This window comes from Emys orbicularis, chromosome 3, assembly GCF_028017835.1.
Source record: "Emys orbicularis isolate rEmyOrb1 chromosome 3, rEmyOrb1.hap1, whole genome shotgun sequence".
Taxonomy (NCBI): Eukaryota; Metazoa; Chordata; order Testudines; family Emydidae; genus Emys; species Emys orbicularis.
The window spans coordinates 201,841,405-201,865,395 of record NC_088685.1 but is presented as its reverse complement, the minus strand read 5'-3'; the positions used below and the strand labels follow the sequence as shown (position 1 = coordinate 201,865,395).

At 45.2% G+C, this 23,991-nt stretch overlaps 1 protein-coding gene across 1 annotated transcript in view; it reads left to right on the top strand.

Annotated features, from left to right (window-relative positions):
- The window catches only part of EHBP1 (EH domain binding protein 1), a 331,567-nt gene that overhangs the window by 35,609 nt on the left and 271,967 nt on the right, over nucleotides 1-23,991 (top strand). The window contains exon 3 of the mRNA XM_065400845.1: nucleotides 21,867-21,924. Within this exon, the coding sequence (XP_065256917.1) occupies nucleotides 21,867-21,924 (58 nt within the window). The remainder of the gene's footprint in view (nucleotides 1-21,866; nucleotides 21,925-23,991) is intronic.

Genomic DNA, 23,991 nt, shown 5'->3' with positions numbered 1-23,991 from the left:
GATGGGCAAAAGGCTTCAGCCTTACTAAACGGAGAGAGGTTTTCTCCCTTAAAAAGTGATCTTTAAGATGAGGAAAAAATAATGTTCAGCCCAAACTAATGGTCTTGCAGAACTTAGAACATTGTTTTAAGAGACCGTTAAAAGCACTTGACAAAATTCCAGGACTTATGGGGAAAGGAGGTAGTAGGGGGAGGGATTCTTAATGAAAACCTAGCACATCATACTGGTATACACAGTACAGAAGCAAACAAAAGGCCCCCCCCCCAAAAAAAGCTCATCACAGAAGTACGTTGACTTTACTCCTCAAGTAATTATTTTTATCCTTCAATAGGTACATCTGCTTGCTATTGTGCTAACACTGCTGCTTCTCTTGTTAATTATACTCTTTTATCCTTGCTTCACAAGAGTAATCTAGCAGGCTGTAATAATTAATACAACTCAAATCAAACACAGTAAGAAAAAAATAAACCCCCTTCACAGAAAACCCAACCCCTGCCCTTCCCCCCCCCCCATAGCCCCCGAACCATTACCCTTCATGACATTAAGTGCCAAAATAAATATAAATTATTTCTTCTTGGTACAGAGAAAAGATTGCATTACAGAACAGAAAACTTGTTAAAGATTTGTTGTGTATGATGAAATAAAGACTCTCCTCATTATAAACAAGTATTAGTTATATTTTTCTCCGTTTTGTGTAAAAATCTTAAACTCAGTCCTACAGATACTTGCTCACATGCTTAACTTTAAGCATGCAAATAGTCCCATTGATTTCACTGTGACTGTTCGTGAATTTAAAGTTAAGCACATGCACATGTTTTTCTAGTATAGGTTCCTAAATGTTAAACTCTTGTCAGCGGTTATCAAACTATAAGCTTGTTGGAAAATTATGTATGTTTCACAATTAACATCAGCGATTTGTGCTGAGAAAGGTTTGCAACACTAGCGCTAACAGTGGGGATAAAACCTTTTATGAAAAGCTTTCACAACCGATATTTAAAGAGTTCTGTACTCAAAGCGTCCTGCCAAATATTTCCTGGAATGATCAAACCAATCCATAGAAGACCTTGCATCCTGCACAACCCAGATTTCAATCAGTGAAAATTGCTACCTAAAATATGATGATCAGACAACATAGTTTGTCCAGACTGTAGAGTATTTTTGCTACTTTATTAAACAATGTTGGATGTGGAGGGCTCTGGTTCCAGTATAATGGGTATGGGTGGGTGTAATATGTATAATATAAAATCAGTTGCTTTAAGGAGAGAAGGAAAAAGCTGTAGTCATATATTTCATTCAACAGGAAAAGCAGGGCTGGGTTAGAGTTATAAATGTAATATTAATCTGTGTTTTTAAATAAGAAAATTTAGGGCAGTCTCAAAGCTTTGTTCTTGGCCACAGACTTTGAAATTGTAAAATCCTTCTTCAGAAAAGCTTTAGCGCCAAATACCTTTCACTTCTGATTTGCAAAACTAAAAAGTTTGGGGTACAGAGTGAAAGCACAAAACCACTGCAGAGCCTACAGCTTCTTAATGGAAACTGCATGAGCACTGGACACTTACAAATGGTTTGTCCTGGGCTTTACAAAATATGGGGCCCAGCTGGCTCCCTCCCCACTTATGAGTCTGGTCCCCTGGCTCTCACGCCTGTTTATGCCTGTTGTCTGCTCATTTGCTGTCTCCTGCGGCTTCTGCTCCCCACTCCAACTCTAGTGATCTGCCTTTATCTGTGAGGTTCTGTGGCTCTGGGTGGAGTGAAACAAGAGCAAAGAACATCCAATTAATTTTGTTAGATTTAGGTATGCTCCAGCTTTAGCCTTTCACTAAGGTTCACGATTTTAAAACCCAGAGATCTGAGGAACTATTTGGCATGGGGTCATGGCAGTGCAAGTAAAATTCATGCTTCCTCATCCCTAAAGACAAGCAAAGCAGTAGCTTAACTCAGACCATTGAGTGTGAAGGAATGTGGGGAAGCAAGTGCAAAGGCATATATAACTGGGGCAGCAGTACTTCAAATCTGCATGACCAGCATCTTCTCTTATTTGAACAGAACTAACTGATGCACGTTGTCTATGACCTACCACAACTATAGAGTTGAGTCTCCGTGTCCTCCCAGTTTGGTTTGACTGACTCAGTATTAATTAGTCCCAATTACGAAAGGTTTTTGTGTATGATGCTGACACATGTCTGCGAGGAACTGGACTGAGACCACCCCAACGCTTTTCATGTAGGCCACTTATTGGTCATAAGATGGTAATTATGTTTAGTAGCTTCTGATCTAAGCTGAATTTGAACCAGAGTTCTAGAGGTTGACGATTTCTCCTGTAAACTAAGGAAAGCTGTCCCCACCAAGCCTTCTTCCTGTATTAGGTTGTTTAAGTTCTATAGTTTGATTGGAACATATTGACTTTGTTGTTAAATAGCTATTTATTTTGTTCTTTTCATAACAAATGGTTTTTAGGTGACTGAGCAGCACAACATGAAGCATGGGAAATTTAATATTTTCATAATAGATAGTATTTTTAAATTGTTTGTTCAGCTTGCACTGCAGTATATTTTATCCAGATAGTTGAATCATTTCTCTCAGTTTACACAGAGCAATGGTTCTGTAATCTTGCAGCTGATGCTTTGGAAGGGTTTTGTTTGCTTTTTAGCATTGGTTAATGGACAACTAGTTTTATGGTTTGAGGGGGAGATAGCATCTACATTAGAAAATATTTCTCTATAAAAGGCAAATTGAATCATTAGTTATTGTTTCCTAGCACTCAAACCTCGATGTTAACACTGAATCTGTATCTGTTGATTAAATATTAATTGTGCTTCTTTTTTAGGCTCATCAGAGATGTATTGATGGAGAAAAGCACATGTACAGATTGTAGGAAAGGGGGGGGCTGTGTATGTGAAACCGTTCCTGTGTGGAGAGCTAGTTTTAAAATCGGGGGGTCGTGGCCCATAGCATGGAAGTTCCACTTATTTTTTTAACCAAACCCACAGTAAATTAGGGAGGGTTTTTTGCAAGGGGTGTGTTTAGAAGGAAATAGTTCCTCTAGGAGCTCCTCTACCCCCTCCCCCTCACCTCCTTTTCTTTACATTTCCTATCTAACTCCAGTTGCGGTGACCCTTCAGTTTTCTGGCTCAGTAGGTCGGGATGTGGTTCCCCTTTAAGGATTAAAAGCCTTGGAAACGAAGTCCACTCACTAGTTACAAAACTGGTACAGCTCGAGCAATAGAGTAGCAGAGCAAACGTTTCGCATTCTGCCCCTCCAGAGTTGTTCAACCCTCTATGTACTGAATGTGTAGTAAGGGTAACAGTTGGGTAACAAAGGTGTAGTAAGGGATACAAGGGTAACAATTGGGGCCAGTTTTGGTGGTTTTTTTTTTTTTTTTTTTTTTTTTTTTTTTTTTTTTGAGATCTAGACACTGGGGCTGTCAAGCGATTTAAAAAAAAAACCGTGATTAATTGCGAGATTAAAAAATTAGTTGAAATTAATCACAGTTTTAATTGCACTGTTAAACTTCTTTTACTGAGGTAGGTGGGATCCCTTCAGATGAGCAGGCCCTTGAAGTTCTATAAATCGAGAAGCCAATATTTCATATATGGTAATAAATGTAGTGTATAAATTGCAGATTTCTTTGCTAATGTACAGCATATCACAATTCATAATTTAAAATGTTTAATATAAAATTATATATTTCCTGTTGTGAATTTAATTCATATACTGCCACGATTATAAGATGCATATAGGAAAACTGTGTTTCAAATGTGTTATGTCTTCTCAGGGATGAGAAAAATCTCTAGTTTGGAAGATATTGAGATTAATTGTGAACTATCTCATTAGAAATGTCTTGCGTCTCTAAAGCAATTAAGTGTGAATCAAGTATTATAAAGAGAAAACTGGTAAATTATCCTTCTACTTTAAAATCTGTTAATCCAGCAAAGATATGGTATCAAATACACTTACAGTCGGAACAACATAAAATATAAACTAAAATTATATTTTAGTCCATTTAGTCCATTCCCTTGCAAGGGTAGTTCTCTTACAAAAGAAAAAGTCCCTGGAGGCATGGCATATTAAGAACAGAAGAACTGAATTATGAACTATAACTACAATATAATTCCACTGGAGTCATCACATGGGCATGCTCTGAGCAAACCCAGACTAGACAAATAGCTTTGATTAGGTGCCACTGTCATCCATGCTTTCACTTTTTACTCAGTCTGTATTCTTGGATTGTTTTACCGTATTTGTTTTTTCTTTGACCATTTGATATGTTGGTAATATTACATAAACCTAAAGGGCATCACAGCTGCTATGAAAACCCTTACTTTGAACTTCCTGACTTCTGTATATGTAAAATTTTTAGCATAACTTCAATAAGCTATGAAAACTAGTAAAGCTACTACCTGTGATTCTTGGTGAGGGGGTGGGTCCCCAGAGCGAGGGGCCGGTCAGGGGCAACGGGCACAGTGTGGGGGATGAAGGGGGAAGTCCCGAGTGAGGGGCTGGCTGGAGGCAATGGGGCATGGTGTGGGGGCAGGGAGCAGTCCCTGGAATGAGGGGCCAGCTAGGCGCACAGGGGGAGGTGTCAATACCTGGAGTGAGGGGCTGGCTGGGGACAATGGGGCATGGTGGGGTCAGGATCCCTACCTCTGCGCCAGAGCCGGGATGGGAGCCACTTCCACTTCTTCTCTTCTTCTCACCCTCTGGTGGCGGATTGGGTCACTACACCTTACCAGACACTTGTCAGGTCACTCTGCAGCCGATTCCTCCCTCGCCGCCCAGAGGTATGCGATTAATGCCATTTAAAAAAAAAAGAACATGTTAATTTTTCTTTTCAGTTAAATCGCAGGTGTTTACTACAATTAATTGACAGCCCTAATAGACACCCATCCATGTAGGAATTGGACTGAGGCCACCAGCTTTTTTTTGGTTTTATTTCCATATAGGCCACCAAACAGTGAAGTAGTTTTTAAAAAAAAAAATCAAATATAAAGGTAATTACCAACCTGGCCACATTCAAATCAGTATCATAGAAGATAAGCTGCCAGTGTGCTATTGTCAGTCCCTGACCATTCAGGATCTGAACAAACTTCATAGGATTTGCTAATTTGAAACTTGGGGTTTGTCTACATTTGAAAGCTGGTTTGGCTTAACTTGTGGGGTTTTTTTAGGATAAATTGTCTTGCGTCCATACATAGTGTTTGTTTTGAATCATGTGATGCCTTGTCCTGAGTTAAATAATCCACTTTGAAATTGAGTTTACTGATATTTGGGATGAGTTTTGCTACAACAAGGTAGGTGTGGACACCCCCCCATTTCAAATCAACTGTTCTGACTCTGCAAGTCCTCCCACTGTTATCACATATTGCTTTGCTGTGCACGTGAGTCGGAGTATCTATTTATCTGTGTGCCCTTTCTTGCTCCTGGGTCATCTTGACTGGTTGTCTCCTCCCTTTTTTATGCTGGCATGCAACCAGATGTGGCACTTTGTGATTCCAGCTCTTGGCAAGTTCACACACCAGGAGTCGCATCCTAGTTATAGCAGCCAAGCCCTGTGCTTCTAGGTAGTCTAGTGCTGAGGTCATGGACTTCCTTGCCCTCTGGGGAGTGGAGAGAGAGGAGACAGTCCATCTCATCTTAACAGTCACTGGAATGCTAAGATGCATGAGAGCATATAGAAACAAATGAATCAGAGCACTCCCTCCTCGATCCAGTTGTGCAACAAAGGAAGGGAGCTCTGACAGGGTTGTAAAAATATCGGGGACAAAGACAGGACCTCTGCGAGAGCTCGCATGGTCTGTGCCCACTATAAGGATCTGGACCATATTTTTTCAAAAGAGGCTACCACTGAACATCAGCATGTTGTGGATCTCACCAAGGACACCTCTGGAGATGCTGACCCAGGACTTCAAGCAGGAAGAGATTGCTGTGGACTGCCAGGATCTCTTCAATCCGCAAAATGATGAGGCAGGACAGTGTCCGAGACCCCCAAATCCCAGATCGAGACCCAGCTCTGACAGTACTGGGGAGGGGACCTCTTCCAGTAAGTATTATGTGCTATATTACAATATAGTTGTACAGGGGGATTTAAACAACTTTGTTCCCGGATACTGTCAGGGTGCTTCCATGTTGGACTGATGTGAGTTAGGGGCCTCTTGCCATCTCTCTGTCTTTTGGGGACACACTGCAGGGTAACATTTGCAGCGTAAGGACAGCCTGAAGAGGTACACATACAATTGCCCCCTTCTGCCTCTCCAACCCCACCAACTGTACCAGTCCATGTACAGGGCCCCTGTATCAAGTGGGAAGAAAGTTGGAAAGTGTCTTACCATTTACAGGCTCACCCCACTCGGAAGAGCCCATGGAATTCCTAGTGGGGAAGGAATTCCTAAATTGCACAAAAAGCAAAATTTTATCTTTATTGTCATGAAGACTAGAATTGGGACAATAACTACTTGTGCTCTTTCTCTGTCGTCGTCCAGTTGTTCTCCCCTCCCCCATAACACCTGACGTTCTTCAGCCTCCATGGACACAACTGTTGTCAGTGACTGAACACTTGGTAAATCTCCAGGGAAAGAGAGAGAAAACAAGGGAGGACATGGTTGGTGGCCTCATGGCCACATCACAGGAGAGGGATAAGAAAACAGAAAAATGAAGGGAAGGTTTCCTTCTGCATGATGCAAAGGAGAGAGAGGAGGACAGGGAACAGTCTGAGAGGCTGTAAAGGGAGCACATTGACAAAACAAAGGACTTCTGTAGATGATGCAGAAGCAGGCAGGCCTTCTGGAGGCAGTGGCACTGTGTTCACGGACAGTACCGCAACTTGGCAGTGTCCTGAAGCCTTTTGAGAGGGCTGTGTACTGGGAGCAATTCCAAGGAGCAGGCCCTTCCCTCACCACTGCACACCACAAGACAAGAACAACAGTAGATACTAGGAGAGACGTCCTTTAATTCCCACAACTGCAAGCAACAGGCCCTTCTATTGCCATTCCATACCCAAAGACCCAGAGGACATTTTTGACGTTCTCTTCCCCGACGTACACAAGTTTGTGACCTTATCAGTGCAAGTGTGTTCACTCTGCACTTTATTGGTTTTATAATTTTGCACTTCTTTTAACTTTGCACTGTCTTAAGTAACACTGGTCTACAATTTTTGAGAAGTCGTCTGCTTCAGAGATAAAATGTGCTATTTATTATGTATTTTGATGTGCTGAATTCAAATATGACAATTAAAACAACTGATTGGCTACTGTTTCTAAGATATTTAAGTTTTTACATTTTAGGTCTATGTATATTGTGTAGATAGTAGAGTTTTAATCATAAATTGTAAACCTAGGTCTTTTCATGTGTTTATGGTTGGTTTACATGAAAATATTTCACCTGTCCTGTTTATGTAACACTTTAAAAATCAGTAAAAGGGTTATATAAATAAAATTTATTATGAAACAAAAGGCAAAAAACTATTCTGTACATAGTTTAGTCCTATTCAGTGTCTACTTGGCGCTTCTTGGCTTGTCTCTTGTATTCATTAAATGGAGCATCTCTTGTCACTGTCCAGCAATAGTCTGCAAGCATTGATGGGCTCCATTTGCCCTGATAGCGTTTCTCCATTATTGCAATGTCCTGGTGAAATCGCTCACCGTGCTCGTCACTCACTGCTCCGCAGTTCGGTGGAAAAAAATCTAGATGAGAGTGCAAAAAATGTATCTTTAGTGACATGTTGCAACCAAGGCTTTTGTATGCCTTGAGGAGGTTTTCCACCAACAACCTGTAGTTGTCTGCCTTGTTGTTTCCGAGAAAATTTATTGCCACTAACTGAAAGGCTTTCCATGCCGTCTTTTCCTTGCCACGCAGTGCATGGTCAAATGCATCATCTCGAAGAAGTTCACGAATCTGAGGACCAACAAAGACACCTTCCTTTATCTTCGCTTCACTTAACCTTGGAAATTTTCCCCGGAGCTGCTTGTGCTTTGTCAATGGCCTTGACAAAGTTCTTCATCAGACCCAGCTTGATGTGTAAGGGTGGTAACAAAATCTTCCTTGATTCAACAAGTGGTGGATGCTGAACACTTGTCCTCCCAGGCTCCAATGACTGTCGGAGTGGCCAGTCTTTCTTGATGTAGTGGGAATCTCTTGCACGACTATCCCATTTGCAGAGAAAACAGCAGTACTTTGTGTATCCAGTCTGCAGAGCAAGCAAGAGAGCAACAACCTTCAAATCGCCACAAAGCTGCCACTGATGTTGGTCATAGTTTATGCACCTCAAAAGTTGTTTCATGTTGTCATAGGTTTCCTTCATATGGACTGCGTGACCAACTGGAATTGATGGCAAAACATTGCCATTATGCAGTAAAACAGCTTTAAGACTCGTCTTCGATGAATCAATGAACAGTCTCCACTCATCTGGATCGTGAACGATGTTGAGGGCTGCCATCACACCATCGATGTTGTTGCAGGCTACAAGATCACCTTCCATGAAGAAGAATGGGACAAGATCCTTTTGACGGTCACGGAACATGGAAATCCTAACATCACCTGCCAGGAGATTCCACTGCTGTAGTCTGGAGCCCAACAGCTCTGCCTTACTCTTGGGTAGTTCCAAATCCCTGACAAGGTCATTCAGTTCACCTTGTGTTATGAGGTGTGGTTCAGAGGAGGAGGATGGGAGAAAATGTGGGTCCTGTGACATTGATGGTTCAGGACCAGAAGTTTCATCCTCTTCCTCTTCCTCGTCTGACTCAAGTGAGAATGATTCTGGTGCATCAGGAACCGTCAGTCCTTCTCCGTGGGGTACTGGGCGTATAGCTGATGGAATGTTTGGATAATGCACAGTCCACTTTTTCTTCTTTGACACACCTTTCCCAACTGGAGGCACCATGCAGAAGTAACAATTGCTGGTATGATCTGTTGGCTCTCTCCAAATCATTGGCATTGCAAAAGGCATAGATTTCCTTTTCCTGTTCAACCACTGGCGAAGATTTGTTGCACAAGTGTTGCAGCATATGTGTGGGGCCCACCTCTTGTCCTGATCTCCAATTTTGCAGCCAAAATAAAGGCGATAGGCTTTCTTAACCATAGTGGTTATACTGCGCTTTTGTGATGCAAAAGTCACTTCACCACAAACATAGCAGAAGTTATCTGCACTGTTCACACAAGTACGAGGCATCTCTGCTCACTTTGGCTAAACAGAAATGTGTCCCTTTTCAAAATCTAACACTGACAAATAAGAGAGCACGACACTATGATTTCTAGAGCTGATATAGGGCAATTTGTTCAGCAGAGTGATGTAAGCTTCGTTATGATTGCATCATCCATGACTTCTAGGAATAACATGATGCAATTCATATCATGTATGACGCAATACCAGCTTCAGATTGCATCATTCATTGTTTTGCCTAAAAAGCAAGTACTGTCCAAACCCAGTCATAGATTTATTCATAGATCCAGTCAAAGATGTATTTTAGTCATTTCTGGTTTAAATTGAGATCCCTTCCCTTTATAACTCACTTATCCTCCGCCATTCCCAAGTCAAGGGTCGTATATACTGACCCAATAGCATATCTTGAAAACTAGAGCCAATCAACAATTTTAAGCATCATTTTCATTCTCAGTGACCCAGAATTAGTAAAGTTTGACTACATTTATTTCAGAAGCATTTTGGCTGTAGAGCAGTGTAATTTTTTTCTTATTTACAACTTGGTTTATTATTTATTAAAATGTCCATAAAATTGTTGCTCAAAGCATAAAGACATCCTTACACCAAGCATTAAACATGTCAAGAAATTAGTTGAAAAACTTCATAAAAGCAAAATGAAATCCTAATGCAAAAGCATATATGATTTCCCAACAATACTCTGAGCGCCTACTTTGAGGCTAAAGCACCCCTGATAGTGTGTCTCTAACCAATTGCAGCATTTAGGAGAAGCTGCCTCTCTAGGTATTCATAACATGTGTTAAAGCTGTCCATCTTCTCCTGACACCTATGGGCGAAACACTCTCTCCCTTGCTGCCACAGAGGTTGTGTATACCACCTTAAGCAGCTATCATATGAGGCAGACATTGCTCAATAACCTCTAACTAGAAGGACAATAGAATTTGCATTTGGAACTCAGACGATAGTTAAACAAGTCCTTTCTCCTAGCCAAGTATCCAGTAAAAGACTTCATAAGACAGGGAAGCAAAGGGTAAGCTGGTGTCCCAGAATGACAGGAGGAACTACAACATCATTAATGTCCATAGTGGGAGCAAAAGTTCCATTTTTCATGGCAGAAAACAGCCAGTGTTTCTAAAGATCCTGGCATCATGGACCTCTTCTGACCACCCCAGGTTGATAATGGTGACCCTTCCAGAGTGGTCAGCCAGGTCTCAAGGCACCATGGAGAAAAATACCCCTTTTCGTTGATGAATTCTGAGTCTTGGTGTGGGGGGCAAAGAATAGGCACATGGGTCCCATCAATGGCCCCAATACAATTTGGTGACTGCAATTGTGAAAATCCGTCAACAATGTCCTGTGCATTGACAGGCTTTATGACCCGGGGAACAGCACTTTCCTGATAGTAGCACACCCCTGCATGACAATCTTCCTGACAGTTGTTCTGCAAACACTAAACTGGTTAGCTACTGACTGTAACAGTTGGGAGTGGTGAGTTTTCAGATAGCAATAGCCATGGACTTCTCCACATTCATGGGAGTTCTCATGTAGGTGTTCCACCACTGCAGCTTGGGGTGAGCTCTGCCCAGATCTGTAGGGCAGTGGGCTTTGTCATCCTGAAGTTCTGCTGCCACGGCTGGTCATCCCAGCTCAGCAGTGCTATCCTGTACCATCAGTCTGTGCTAGTTGGCTGAGTCCAGAAGCGGTGGCTTACCCAGTGAAACTGCTTCAGGAAAAGTTCACGCAGAAGTAACTGTTCAATTTCCTTCTCCTCTTGTGCCTGTGTATTGCTATGGCATCCCCACAGCTATCTCTCAAGTCCTCCAAAGCCATCTGACTGCATGACTGCCAATACATGTGCAGGAGCCTCTTTCTATTAATGACTCAGCATTGCAGTGCTCAGCAGTGTTTCCTCCATGCTGCCTGACTGCACTTTCAAATGGCACTGGGTCACAAAAGCCGGATGAAAGGGGAGGTGTCAAGGCTGTATCCCCACTTTGAACTTTAGGGTACAAGTGTGGGGGCCTTCATGAAGACTTCTAAGCTTAACTACCAGCTTAGATCTGGTCCGCTGCCACCATTCCCACAAGCTAATTCCCTTCCCTGAGAAGCTTTGAGAAACCTTTCACCAATTCCCTGGTGAAATACAGATCCAAACCCCTTGGATCTTAAAACAAGGAGAAATTGACCCTTCCCCCCTCCTTCCTTTCTCCAACTCCTAGTGAATACAGATCCAACTCCCTTGGATCTAAAAACAAGGAAAAATCAATCAGGTTCTTAAAAAGAAGGCTTTTAATTAAAGAAAAAGGTAAAAATCATCTCTGTAAAATCAGTATGGAAAATAACTTTACAGGGTAATCAAACTTAAAGAGCTCAGAGGACCCCCCTCTAGTCTCAGGTTCAAAGTACAGCAGACAAAGATAAACTCTCTAGTAAAAGGTACATTTACAAGTTGAGAAAACAAAGTAAAACTAAGACGCCTTGCCTGGCTATTTACTTACAAGTTTGAAATAGGAGAGACTTGTTTAGAAAGATGTGGAGAACCTGGATTGATGTCTGGTCCCTCTCAGTCCCAAGAGTGAACAACCCCCAAACAAAGAGCACAAACAAAAGCCTTTTCCCCCCCAAGATTTGAAAGTATCTTGTCCCCTTATTGGTCCTTTGGGTCAGGTGTCAGCCAGGTTACCCGAGCTTCTTAACCCTTTACAGGTAAAAGGATTGTGGAGTCTCTGGCCAGGAGGGATTTTATAGTACTGTACACAGGAGAGCTGTTACCCTTCCCTTTATAGTTATGACAGGAGGAATCATGGAATTTTTTCATTTGACTCCCAACTCCCAGAATTCCAGTGGCTTCTACTCGGTATCCCACAACATGCAGTGAGAAAAATCCCAGAATGCATACAGCATAGTGGAGGAACATTGCATCATGGGGTACCTGCCCAGGATGCTGTGGAGAAAATGCATCGCTATGTGAGTACAATGAATCAAAATTGAAGTAGCTTAAGTAAGCGTAATTAAACAGTATAAATTCCCTGTGCTCAGAGCAGTTGTTCCTGAAAAACATAATTTGATATAACTTTAAAGTGTAGACAAGCTCTTAAAACACCCAGTGAGATTCAGTATTGTTCTTGGAGGTGGAGAGGTCATCTGCATTTTTGTCAAGAGCCTGAGACTCTTCCTCTCGTTCCCCTCCCACACACACACACACTTGTCCTTTTACTTTACAGACTCACCTTCATAACTCCATGTGACTGTAAACATCATGCCACTAGAGGAGTTCCTGCTGCAGTGATAGTAGCGACCATGTCTCTGAAAAACAGGAATGTTGAGGTTTTTCTGACTGGTTGCAGTATTTGTCAGGTTTACAAAAGGAGTGTTTTGCCTAGGATTTCGTGAACCGTGAGGCCTCCCAGACAGCATCCCCTACACATGATTCTTCAAGCCGCCAGCCCTCTTTCCTTTCCTGTTTCTCCCCCCCCCCCCCCCCCGGCATCAAATCCACTGTGTAGTGAGGAAGGAGCGGTGGAGGTGTTGCTTGGCTGAAGAGGAGAGAGAGAAGTAGGCACACTTTCCCTCTCTCCCTCACCCAATTGCCAACTCACTGGTGCATGCCTCTCTGGCCCCCATCTTGTGTGTGCTGCCATGACAGGTGTCCTGGTTTTTCCTTTGAAAATCTGGTCACCGTAAACACAAGGGGGAGATTTTGAATGGGAAATGGGCAGCAAACTCCCATTTGTGCCTTTAAGAATCTCCCCCATGCCGCTGGGCAAACCTGTCATATTTGAATATTAGTACGAAAAAAACCACATTATTTTCAGAGAGGGGTGTGTGTGTGTGTGTGTGTGTAACGTTTGTTGGAAGTAGATAACTGATTCGCTCCGGAGAGCTACTCTGTTACTAAATGGTGAAAATATTTAAGTGGCGGTATTGCCTGGATAAGATGTTTCTTCTTTCTCTTTTTATGTAATATCCTTGGTTTTTAGACCTGTTTCTCCTTCTCCCCCCCCCCCCTATTGAAAACTTTTGGGGCTATGAATACAAACCTGATGCAAGGAGCAAAGCAAAGTGAAGGGACTGTCTGTAGGGAGCTGTGAATTAACACAGCATAACAGGCTATTCCTACCTGGGGCACCTGTGCTGCCAGCCTGCTGCCAACTAATGCTTAGATTAGGCTGAGAGGGATTAGTGGAAGTGGCCTGCTGCTTAGCTGCTGTTCCTTTTTTGGTGGAAAGGGAGAACAATGTGGATCTGTGCAGTCCCTGTTAGCATTCTCTTGCTTTTTCCCACTGTGGAGTTCACATTTTGTGTGGTGCATGGCCGTGCAGAGCTCCTCTGTGTGGGGTCTTCTCTGTTTTGGCCACCGGCACTGCAGAAAAAGCATTTCTGCTGCCTTTGGCACTACTTGGTCCCCAGAGACTAGCTCAGGATTGGGCCTATTGAGGTTAAATTGGATTTGTCTCACAAGCTATTTTTTGAAATGAGGCTCAGTCAACTTAAAAGTACAAAGTGAAATAAGAGCGTTTATTTTAGACATGGGATTGGATTCCTGGATTGCACCAAGGAAATCACTTAGGGGTATATTTTTGCTTCTAGTGGCGCGCACACAATTTCCATTAGCATTAATGGGAGTTATGCAGGCGAATGAGAACATAATGTGCTTAGCAAGTGAGCAAGGGGTTTTCAACATTGATCAGGCTGTCCCTGCCACCAAATAAGATTTTAGAGAAAGCTGAAGGGCATGCCAGCCAATTATTTGTATCCCCCAAAGGAGGCAGAAATTTAGAAGTTGAAAAATGCATCTTGAGTGGTTTATTTCGTTGATCACTTTACACCAAGTTGAAAGCTCATAGGGTCTGTAAGGCAGTGGTGGGCAACCGGCAGCCCGTCAGGGTAATCCGCTGGCGGGCTGCGAGACCGTTTGTTTACATTGACCGTCCGCAGGCGTGGCCGCCCGCAGCTGCGGTTCACTGTTCCTGGCCAATGGGAGCTGCAGGCAGCCGTGCCAATGTAAACAAACTGTCTCGCGGCCCGCCAGCAGATTATCCTGATGGGCTGCGTGCAGCCCGCAGGTTGCCCACCGCTGCTGTAAGGCAACTGGGTTCAATGGAGATAGAGAATGAGGGCCAGATTCTGATCTGGCCACAAAAATGGGGGAAGCCAGCTTTTACCTGTGTTTTTAGTGGTAGTTTTGGCCTTAGTGGGATTTAAATGTAAATTCTGGGTGGAGAAGCTAAATGAATTCTTTGCATCGGTCTTCACTGCAGAGGATGTGAGGGAGATTCCCACACCTGAGCTATTCTTTGTAGGTGACAAATCTGAGGAACTCTTCCCAGATTGACATATCAGTAGAGGAGGTTTTGGAACAAATGGATAAATTAAATGCTAATTAGTCACCAGGACCAGAAGATAATCACCCAAGCATTCTGAAGGAACTGTAATAGGAAATTGCAGAACTACTAAATGTGGTATGTAACCTATCACTTAAATCAGCTTCTGAACCAGATGACTGGAGGATAGCTAATGTGACACCAATTTTTTAAAAAGGTTCCAGAGGCCATCTTGGCAATTACAGGCCAGTAAGCTTAACTTCAGTACCAGGCAAATTGGTTGAAAATTCTGCTCTTTATTGTTCTATCGGACATATAGATGAACATGATTTGTTGGGGAAGAGTCAACACAGCTTTTGTAAAGGGGTAACATGCTTCACCAATCTATTAGGATTCTTTGAGGGGGCCAACTAACGTGGACAAAGGTGATCCAGTGACTATTGTGTATTTGGACTTTGAGAAAGCCTTTTATAAGGTCCCCCGCCAAAGGCTCTTAAGCAAAGTAAGCATCAGTGGGATAAGAGGGAAGGTTCTTCTCATAGGGTATGTCTACACTACGGGATTACTCTGAATTTACAGAATTCGATTTTTGGCAACCGTTTGTATAAAGTCGAGTGCATGCGGCCACACTAAGCACATTAATTTGGCGGTGCGTCCATGTACCGAGGCTAGCGTCGACTTCCGGAGTGTTGCACTGTGGGTAGCTATCCCATAGCTATCCCATAGTTCCCGTAGTCTCCCCCGCCCATTGGTATTCTGGTTGAGATCCCAATGCCTGATGGGGCAAAAAACATTGTCGCTGGTGGTTCTGGGTACAGCCTCACCCCTCCCTCCATGAAAGCAATGTCAGACAACCGTTTCGCGCCTTTTTTCCTGGGTGAACACTGCAGACGCCATACTACAGCAAGCATGGAGCCCGCTCAGCTCAAGACAGCAGTCATGAACATTGTAAACACCTCGCGCATTATCGTGCAGTTTATGCTGAACCAGGACTTGAAAAACCAGGCGAGGAGGCTGGGGCGACGGGTGCGCGGCGACGAGAGTGATGAGGACATGGACACAGAATTCTCTCAAACCGCGGGCCCCGGTGCTTGGAGATCATGCTGTTAATGGGGCAGGTTCTAGCCATGGAATGCTGATTCTGGGCCCGGGAAACAAGCACAGACTGGTGGGACCGCATAGTGTTGCAGGTCTGGGATGATTCCCAGTGGCTGCGAAACTTTCGCATGCGTAAGGGCACTTTCATGGAACTTTGACTTGCTTTCCCCTGCCCTGAAGCGCCAGAATACCAAGATGAAAGCAGCCCTCACAGTTGAGAAGCGAATGGCGATAGCCCTGTGGAAGTTTGCAACGCCAGACAGCTACCAGTCAGTCGGGAATCAATTTGGAGTGGGCAAATCTACTGTGGGGGCTGCTGTGATGCAAGTAGCCAAAGCAATCACTGAGCTGCTGCTACCAAAGGTAGTGACTCTGGGAAATGTGCAGGTCATAGTGGATGGCTTTGCTGCAATGGGATTCCCTAACTGTGGTGGGGCGATAGATGGAACCCATATCCCTATCTTGGCACCAGGGTACCCAGTACATAAACCGCAAGGGGTACTTTTCAATGGTGCTGCAAGCACTGGTGGATCACAAGGGACGTTTCACCAACATCAACGTGGGATGGCCAGGAAGAGTTCATGATGCTCGCGTCTTCAGGAACACTACTCTGTTTAAATGGCTGCAGCAAGGGATTTACTTCCCAGACCAGAAAATAACCGTTGGGGATGTTGAAATGCCTATAGTTATCCTTGGGGACCCAGCCTACCCCTTAATGCCATGGCTCGTGAAGCCATACACAGGCAGCCTGGACAGTAGTCAGGAGCTGTTCAACTACAGGCTGAGCAAGTGCAGAATGGTGGTAGAATGTGCATTTGGACGTTTAAAGGGTCGCTGGCGCACGTTACTGACTCGCTCAGACCTCAGCCAAACCAATATTCCCATTGTTATTGCTGCTTGCTGTGTGCTCCACAATCTCTGTCAGAGTAAGGGGGAGACCTTTATGGCGGGGTGGGAGGCTGAGGCAAATCACCTGGCCGCTGATTACGTGCAGCCAGACACCAGGGCGATTAGAAGAGCATACCAGGAAGCGCTGCGCATCAGAGAAGCTTTGAAAACCAGTTTCATGACTGGCCAGGCTATGGTGTGAAAGTTCTGTTTTTCTCCTTGATGAAAACCCGCCCCCTTGATTGACTCATTCCCTGTAAGCAACCCACCCTCCCCCTTCGATCACAGCTTGCTTTCAAAGGAAATAAAGTCACTATCTTAAAATCATGTATTCTTTATTAATTGATTATAAAAAGAGGGAGAGAACTGACAAGGTAGCCCTGGTGGGGTTTGGGAGGAGGATAGGAGGGAAGGAAAAGGCCACTAAAAAAGTTCAAAATAATGACAGCCTTTTGCTTGGGCTGTCCACTGGGGTGGAGTGGGAGGGTGCATGGAGCCTCTTCCTCCCCTCCCCCCATGTTCTTACATGTTTGGGTGAGGAGGCTATGGAACAAGGTGAGGGGGGAGGGGGCGGCTATACAGGGGCTGCAGCGGCACTCTGTGATCCTGCTGCCATTCCTGAAGCTCCACCAGACACCGGGGCATGTCCGTTTGCTCACACAGCAGCCCCAGCGTTGCATCCTGCCGCCTCCTGATATTCCTGCCGCCACCTCTCATCTCAAGCATCCCTCCTGTCCTCACGTTGGTCCCTCCTGTCCTCACGTTCACTGGCATCTTTTCTGTACTTTGATACTGTGTCCTTCCACTCATTCAGATGAGGTCTTTCATTGCGGGTCGATTCCATGATTTCAGAGAACATTTCGTCTCGCGTCTTTTTTTTTTCCGCCGCCTTATCTGAGATAGTCTTCGGGACGGAGGAGGGAGGCTTGAAAAATTTGCAGCTGCGGGAGGGAGGGAAAAAAGGGAGAGAAGTATTTAAAAAGATACATTTTACAGAACAATGCTTATACTCTTTCACGGTGAACAACACTATTCACATTACATAGCACATGTGATTTCGGTACAAGGTTGCATTTTGCATCTTAATATTGAGTGCCTGTGGCTTTGGTATTAGAGATCACAGACGCAGGTCCGGGCAACAGAATTCGGCTTGCATGCGGCCATGGTAAGCCATTGTCTTTCGGCTTTTGCAGCCTTCATAAAAGCAGCGCCCTCCTTTCCACATACCAAGCAAAGCCCGTTGAGTGCTGCGGTTTTCCTGTTAACGGGCAGCAGCAGAAACCAAACTAACCCCCCCCATCCAATACTCTGGGATGATCGCTTTACCCCTCCCCCCACCACGTGGCTGGTATCAGGGAAGATCCCTGCTACCCAAACGCGAAAAGCTCAGCGCCAATGTGTTCCCCCCCCCCCGCTTGGCTAACTGCAGGGAAGGATTTCTTTTCAGCCACAGGCAAACAGCCCAGTAGGAACGGCCACCTCTGTCCCCTTAATTAAATTCCCGTATTTCAACCAGGTTACCATGAACGATATCACTCTCCAGGCTTTGTCATGCAATGATACCAGATTTCTTGCTACTAGCATGGCGTGGTCAAGTGTCCTACCATGGAGGAGGGAATAAGGCTGCATTGCCCAGAAACCTTCTGCAAAGGCTTTTGGAGTACCTCCAGGAGAGCTTCATGGAGATGTCCCTGGAGGATTTCCGCTCCATCCCCAGACACGTTAACAGACTTTTCCAGTAGCTGTACTGGCCGCGAATGGATCCCAAGTCCTCAGGGCAAATTAATCATTAAAAAACGCTTGCTTTTAAACCATGTTTTATATTTACAAAGGTACACTCACCAGAGGTCCCTTCCATGGCTTCATGGTCTGGGATACTGCCTTGGGAGGGTACTTCATTCAGGCTGAGAAAAGGATCCTGGCTGTTGGGGAGAACGGAGTGCTGTGTGCTCTCCACAAGCTCCTCCTCCTCCTCCTCCTCCTCCTCCTCATCTTCCCCATCCGCAGAATCCTCAGGCATGGCTGAGATTACCCCCTCCTCGGAATCCACGGTCAGAGGTGGGGTAGTGGTGGCGGCCCCCCCTAGAATTGCATGCAGCTCAGCATAGAAGCGGCATGTCTGCGGCTCTGACCCAGACCTTCTGTTTGCTTCTTTGGTTTTCTGGTAGGCTTGACTGAGCTCCTTAACTTTCACGCAGCACTGTAGTGAGTCCCTATTGTGGCCTCTCTCCATCATGTCCTTGGAGTTTTTTTTCAAATGTTTTGGCATTTCGTCTTTTGGAACGTAGTTCTGCTAGCACGGAATCCTCTCCCCATATAGCGATCAGATCCAGTACCTCCCGTACGGTCCATGCTGGTGCTCTTTTTCGATTCTCGGACTGCATGGTTACCTGTGCTGATGAGCTCTGCTGCGTGGTCACCTGTGCTCTCCACGCTGGGCAAACAGGAAATGAAATTCAAAAGTTCGCGGGGTTTTTCCTGTCTATCTGGCCAGTGCATCCGAGTTCAGATTGCTGTCCAGAGCGGTCACAATGGTGCACTGTGGGATAGGTCCCGGAGGCCAATACCGTCGAATTGCGGCCACACTAACCCTAATTTGAAATGGCAATGTCGATTTCGGCGCTACTCCCCTCATTGGGGAGGAGTACAGAGATCGATTTTAAGAGCCCTTTATATCGAAGTAAATGGCTTTGTTGTGTGGACGGGTGCAGGGTTAATTCAATTTAACGCTGCTAAATTCGACCTAAACTCATAGTGTAGACCAGGCCATACATCAGTAACTGGTTAAAAGACCGAAAACAAAGGGTAGGAAGAAATGGTCAGTTTTCAGAATGGAGAGAGGTAAATAGCGGTGTCCCCCAGGGATCTGTAGTGCCGTTCAACATATTCATAAATGATCTGGCAAAAAGGTGAGGTGGCAAAATTTGCAGATGATACAAAATTACTCAAGATAGTTAAGTCCAAAGCAAACAGCAAAGAAATACAAAAGGATCTCACAAAACTGGGCAACAAAATGGCCAATGAAATTCAGTGTTGATAAATGCAAAGTAATGCACATTGGAAAACATAATCCCAACTATACATGCAAAATGATGGGGTCTAAATTAGCTGTTGCCACTCAAGAAAGAGATCTTGGAGTCCTTGTGGATAGTTTCTGGAAACATCCGCGCAATGTGCAGCGGCAGTCAAAAAAACAAACAGAATGGTAGGAACCATTGGGAAAGGATAGATAAATATCATAATGCCATAATATAAATCTATGGTTCACCCATACCTTGAATATTGTGTACAATTCTGGTTGCCCCATCTCAAAAAAGATATATTAAAATTGGAAAAGGTACAGAGAAGGCCAACAAAATGATTAGGGATATGGGAGGTGAGGATAGATTAATAAGACTGGGAGTTTTCAGCTTGGAAAAGAGACGACTAAGGGGGAATATAATAGAGATTTATAAAATCATGAATGGTGTAGAGAAAGTGAATAAGGAAGTGTTATTTACCCCTTCACATAACACAAGAATCAGTGATCAGCCAATGAAATTAATAGGCAGCAGGTTTAAAACCAACAAAAGGAAGTACTACTTCACACAACACATAGTCAACTTCTGAAACTCATTGCCATGGGATGTTGTGAAGGCCAAAAGTATAAGTGGGTTCAAAAAAGAATTAAATAAATTCATGGTGGATAGGTCCATCAATGGCCATTAGCCAAGATGATCGGGGATGCAATCCTATATTTTGGTGTCCCAAGCTTCTTACTGCTGGAAGCTGGAAATGGATGACAAGGGATGTATCACTGGATAATTGTTCATTTCCTTCTTAAGCATCTGGCATTGGCCACTGTTGGAAGACAGGATTCTGGTTAGATGGACCATTGGTCTGACCCAGTATGGCTGTTCTTATGTTCTTATTGTAGCTTGCAGAAATTACTAACAGTTTGAGGAGGAAGTATATAAATGTTGTAACTAATTCATAGGGACCCCTTTTACTACAAAAATGGCTGGTTTTTCACTTAAAAAAGAATTGGAGAATATTAAGTGTTATAAATTCAACAAGAAAATGGTCTGAGCATTGCCGTTCAATAACACCAATTTAAAATGTCCAGCGTGCAGTATTGTCCTTATTTTAACCTCATTTACTCAGTGTTTTGATTGCATCATACTGGGAAATGTTCCTTTATTAGAGATAATCCCCACCCCCTTTTTTGTATTTATAAAGAAGATCTGACCTTTAAAAAATAAAGAGGGGAGGGAGATTGTTTCTTTTAGAAGTTTCTGGTGTTTGTCTACCCTGATTTCCCTGGAAGGCTTTTGGACAACTCAAGAGTGAGTAGGATTGTAACAATTAGCAAGGAAGTAAAACTTGAGAAATTGAAAGGGAAAGTGATTTTTATTCACACTCTTTAAAATTCTTTGTTGAACTTAATAGATGCTAACAATTACAATGCCTGACAAACGATGTCAGGAGAGATCTCTTTATTAAAGATTCAACAGTTTGTCCCTTCAATTAAAAGCAGAGAAAGATCCCATTCTTTGTACACCTCTACCCCGATATAACGCGGTCCTCGGGAACCAAAAAATCTTACTGCGTTATATGTGAAACCGTGTTATATCGAACTTGCTTTGGCCTCGAGCATTTCCGTTATTAATAGTCAGCACGCTCAGAGCAGCGTGTCGGAGCCAGACACGCTGACGCGCTGATCCACCGGAGCACGCAGCCCCACCCCCCAGAGCGCTGCTTTACCGCATTATATCCAAATTCGTGTTATATCAGGTCGCGTTATATTGGGGTAGAGGTGTATCTGATCCCTCAAGAAGACCTCAAGCAAAATCAGGGAATACAATACTTGATGCTCTTGATATTTCTAAGGTAATCGCATAGGAAGGTACTTTTTTGGAAAAGCGCTTTCAAGCTTTTGGTTTATATATATATGTAAGTATAAAAATATAAATATATAAATAAAAAAAAGCCATGATTGCAATTGTTCCCCCTCTGCACACATCCTCTTCAAGTACCATCTGATTAGGAATCCAACTGAATTTTGTGCTTGTTTATTTTGTGTGCTGATTGGTTTCAAAGGCTTGCACTTAATGAAGCCAGACTTTCAAAAGCAAACTGTGGACAGGATCCTGTTTGCAGATCTATAGAGCAGTTCTCTACTCTACTCTGCTTTGCCTTTGGGAGTTGTATGCATTCAGGGAGAGCAGAATATGCGGGTTGATATTGCTGTACTGATTGCTGTAAGCACAGAATTATTTTTCCTGTTAAATGACTAAACTTGAGAGTGCTTTTCAAATAATGCTCGATGTAAAATATAGTTTGTTCACTGAGGATGTAATTTTTATGGTCAACCATTTATTTAACGGGGTTACTGTAAATTAAATTGTTTTTGTGTGTTCAACAGGCAGCCAGATAAACTAGTGGTGGTTTGGACAAGAAGAAGCCGAAGGAAATCTTCTAAGGTTAGTTGACTGCTTAGTAATACCCAACTTCAGTAAAAAGTGCAGTTGGCTGTTTGATTTATTAAGACAAAAATGGATGTTTATTTTATTCTTACTGAATTTGGCCCTAAAATGCTTCCTCTCTTACCATTGAGACTAATTTATAGAAACATTTATAGAAAAAACTCCAGTGTCATCTTAGGTATGTATGTAGCACCAAGTACACAGCATGCAGCTTAATAATAATTAACAATTCTTCTTCGAGTGCTTGTTCACGTCCATTCCACATTAGGTGTACGCGCGCCGCGTGCACGAACGTCGGAAACTTTTTCCCTCAGCGGCTCCCGTCGGGCCCGCAGGGTCTCCCTTCCCGCCAGAGCGGCGCCCCGCCCCAGCGTGTATATACCCCTGCTGGCCCGACCCTCCCTCAGTTCCTTCTTACCGCCCGTGGTGACGTTGGAACAGCTCTTCTCTCAACTCGAGAGTGTCCCTTAGCATAGTCATTAGCAGTAGTTATCAGTTCTTTGTTATAGTAAGTGTTAGAGTTAAGTAGTTTTTAGTTGTTACAAAGACCAACCAAACTCTTGGTGATAGGGGTTTGGTCAACCCCGGCACCGGCCCTGGGCAGCGGGGCATGCCGCACGCCCAAGGCTTCAAGGCTTGTGCCACGTGCCGCAGGCCCATGCCAGTGAGCGACCCGCACGAGTCGTGTCTCCGTTGCCTGGGGGAAGCTCACCAGAAGGAGCGCTGTAAGATTTGTAAGGCTTTCAAGCCCAGGACTCAAAAAGAGAGAGACTTTCGCCTGAAACAGCTCCTCATGGAGATGGCGTTACAGCCCTCCGCTCCCACGGCACCGTCGGCGTCGGTGCGAAGTGCCCCGGCATCGGTCCGCGACCCAACGCAAGCGGTGCAGGCTAAACCTGCGGTGCCGCCTCGGCGCGATCACGCCCGGCACCGATCTGCTTCGCCGGCCAAGCCCAAGAGCCAGCCCAAGGCCCGGGGTCGCTCCCCGCACAAGAAGGCGGCACCTACGAAGACCGCTAGTGCGCCCAAGGCCGTGCCGGCCCCGGCACAGGTCCCGGTACCAGTGGCTCCGGCGCCGAAAGGCCCGTCGAGCCCCGGGACAAGCGCGTCGAGTGAGGAGGAGGGGCTGGAGGAACTGTTGGAACAGCCCTCCACCCCGGACACATTTGAGGCGGCGAAGGACCTCATTGAATTGTCCTCCGTCAGCACACTCCGCGCCAAAGACATTCCGCCGAGGCTGCCTTCCAAGGGCAAGCCGGCGATGATGCGCCCGTCACGGTCGCCATCTCGGCACCGCTCCCGGCGCCGGTCCCGGTCGAGCTCCGCCTCGGTGGACTCCCGGCTTCCCGCCGCGCAACGGGCCTCCACGCAGAAGGGCCCCGGCGCGAGCGAGGCACTGTCCCAGCAACCCGGCCCGAGCAGGCACCGGGGCGCTTCGACGGCGAGGACCCCAAGACCGTCCTCCCGCAGCCGTTCCCGGTCCCGCGGTCAACGGTACCGTTCCAGATCCAGATCGGTACGGCGCTACTCACGGTCCCGGTCCCGACGGCACCGCTCCCCGACACCGGATCGGCACCGCTCCACGGCACCGCCGTGGCCCTGCAGGTCGCCGTCGCTTGTGTCGGAAGTGAGCTCGGGGCGGTCGAGGTACGATCGCAGAGGGCATTCCGCTACACGGCACGAGACCTCTTGGCAACCACACTGGAGCCATCCGGGACAGTGGCCGTTCTGGACCCCGTGGGCCTATCACCAGCAAGGCCCGCCATCCAGAACTTCGAGGTCGGGCCCTTCGGGGGACCAGTCCCGCTCCCCACGGTGCCGTCCCACCTCCCGTGCGGAGGCTACGGTCTCCAGACCGCCTGAGGCCGAGAGGGCGGACTCGGCACCGAGCCAGGCACCGTCCGTGGCCCAGGGCAGGGGACGCACCCCGGAGGGTCAGCCCGCTGAGGAGGGCTTACAGGAGGATGAGGACGCTCAAAAAGCCATGACCTCCTCCTCCTCACCAGATGAAGCCGTGGCGGGCACAACAGTGTCCGGCCCTCCCCCAATTGACCACCGGGCACA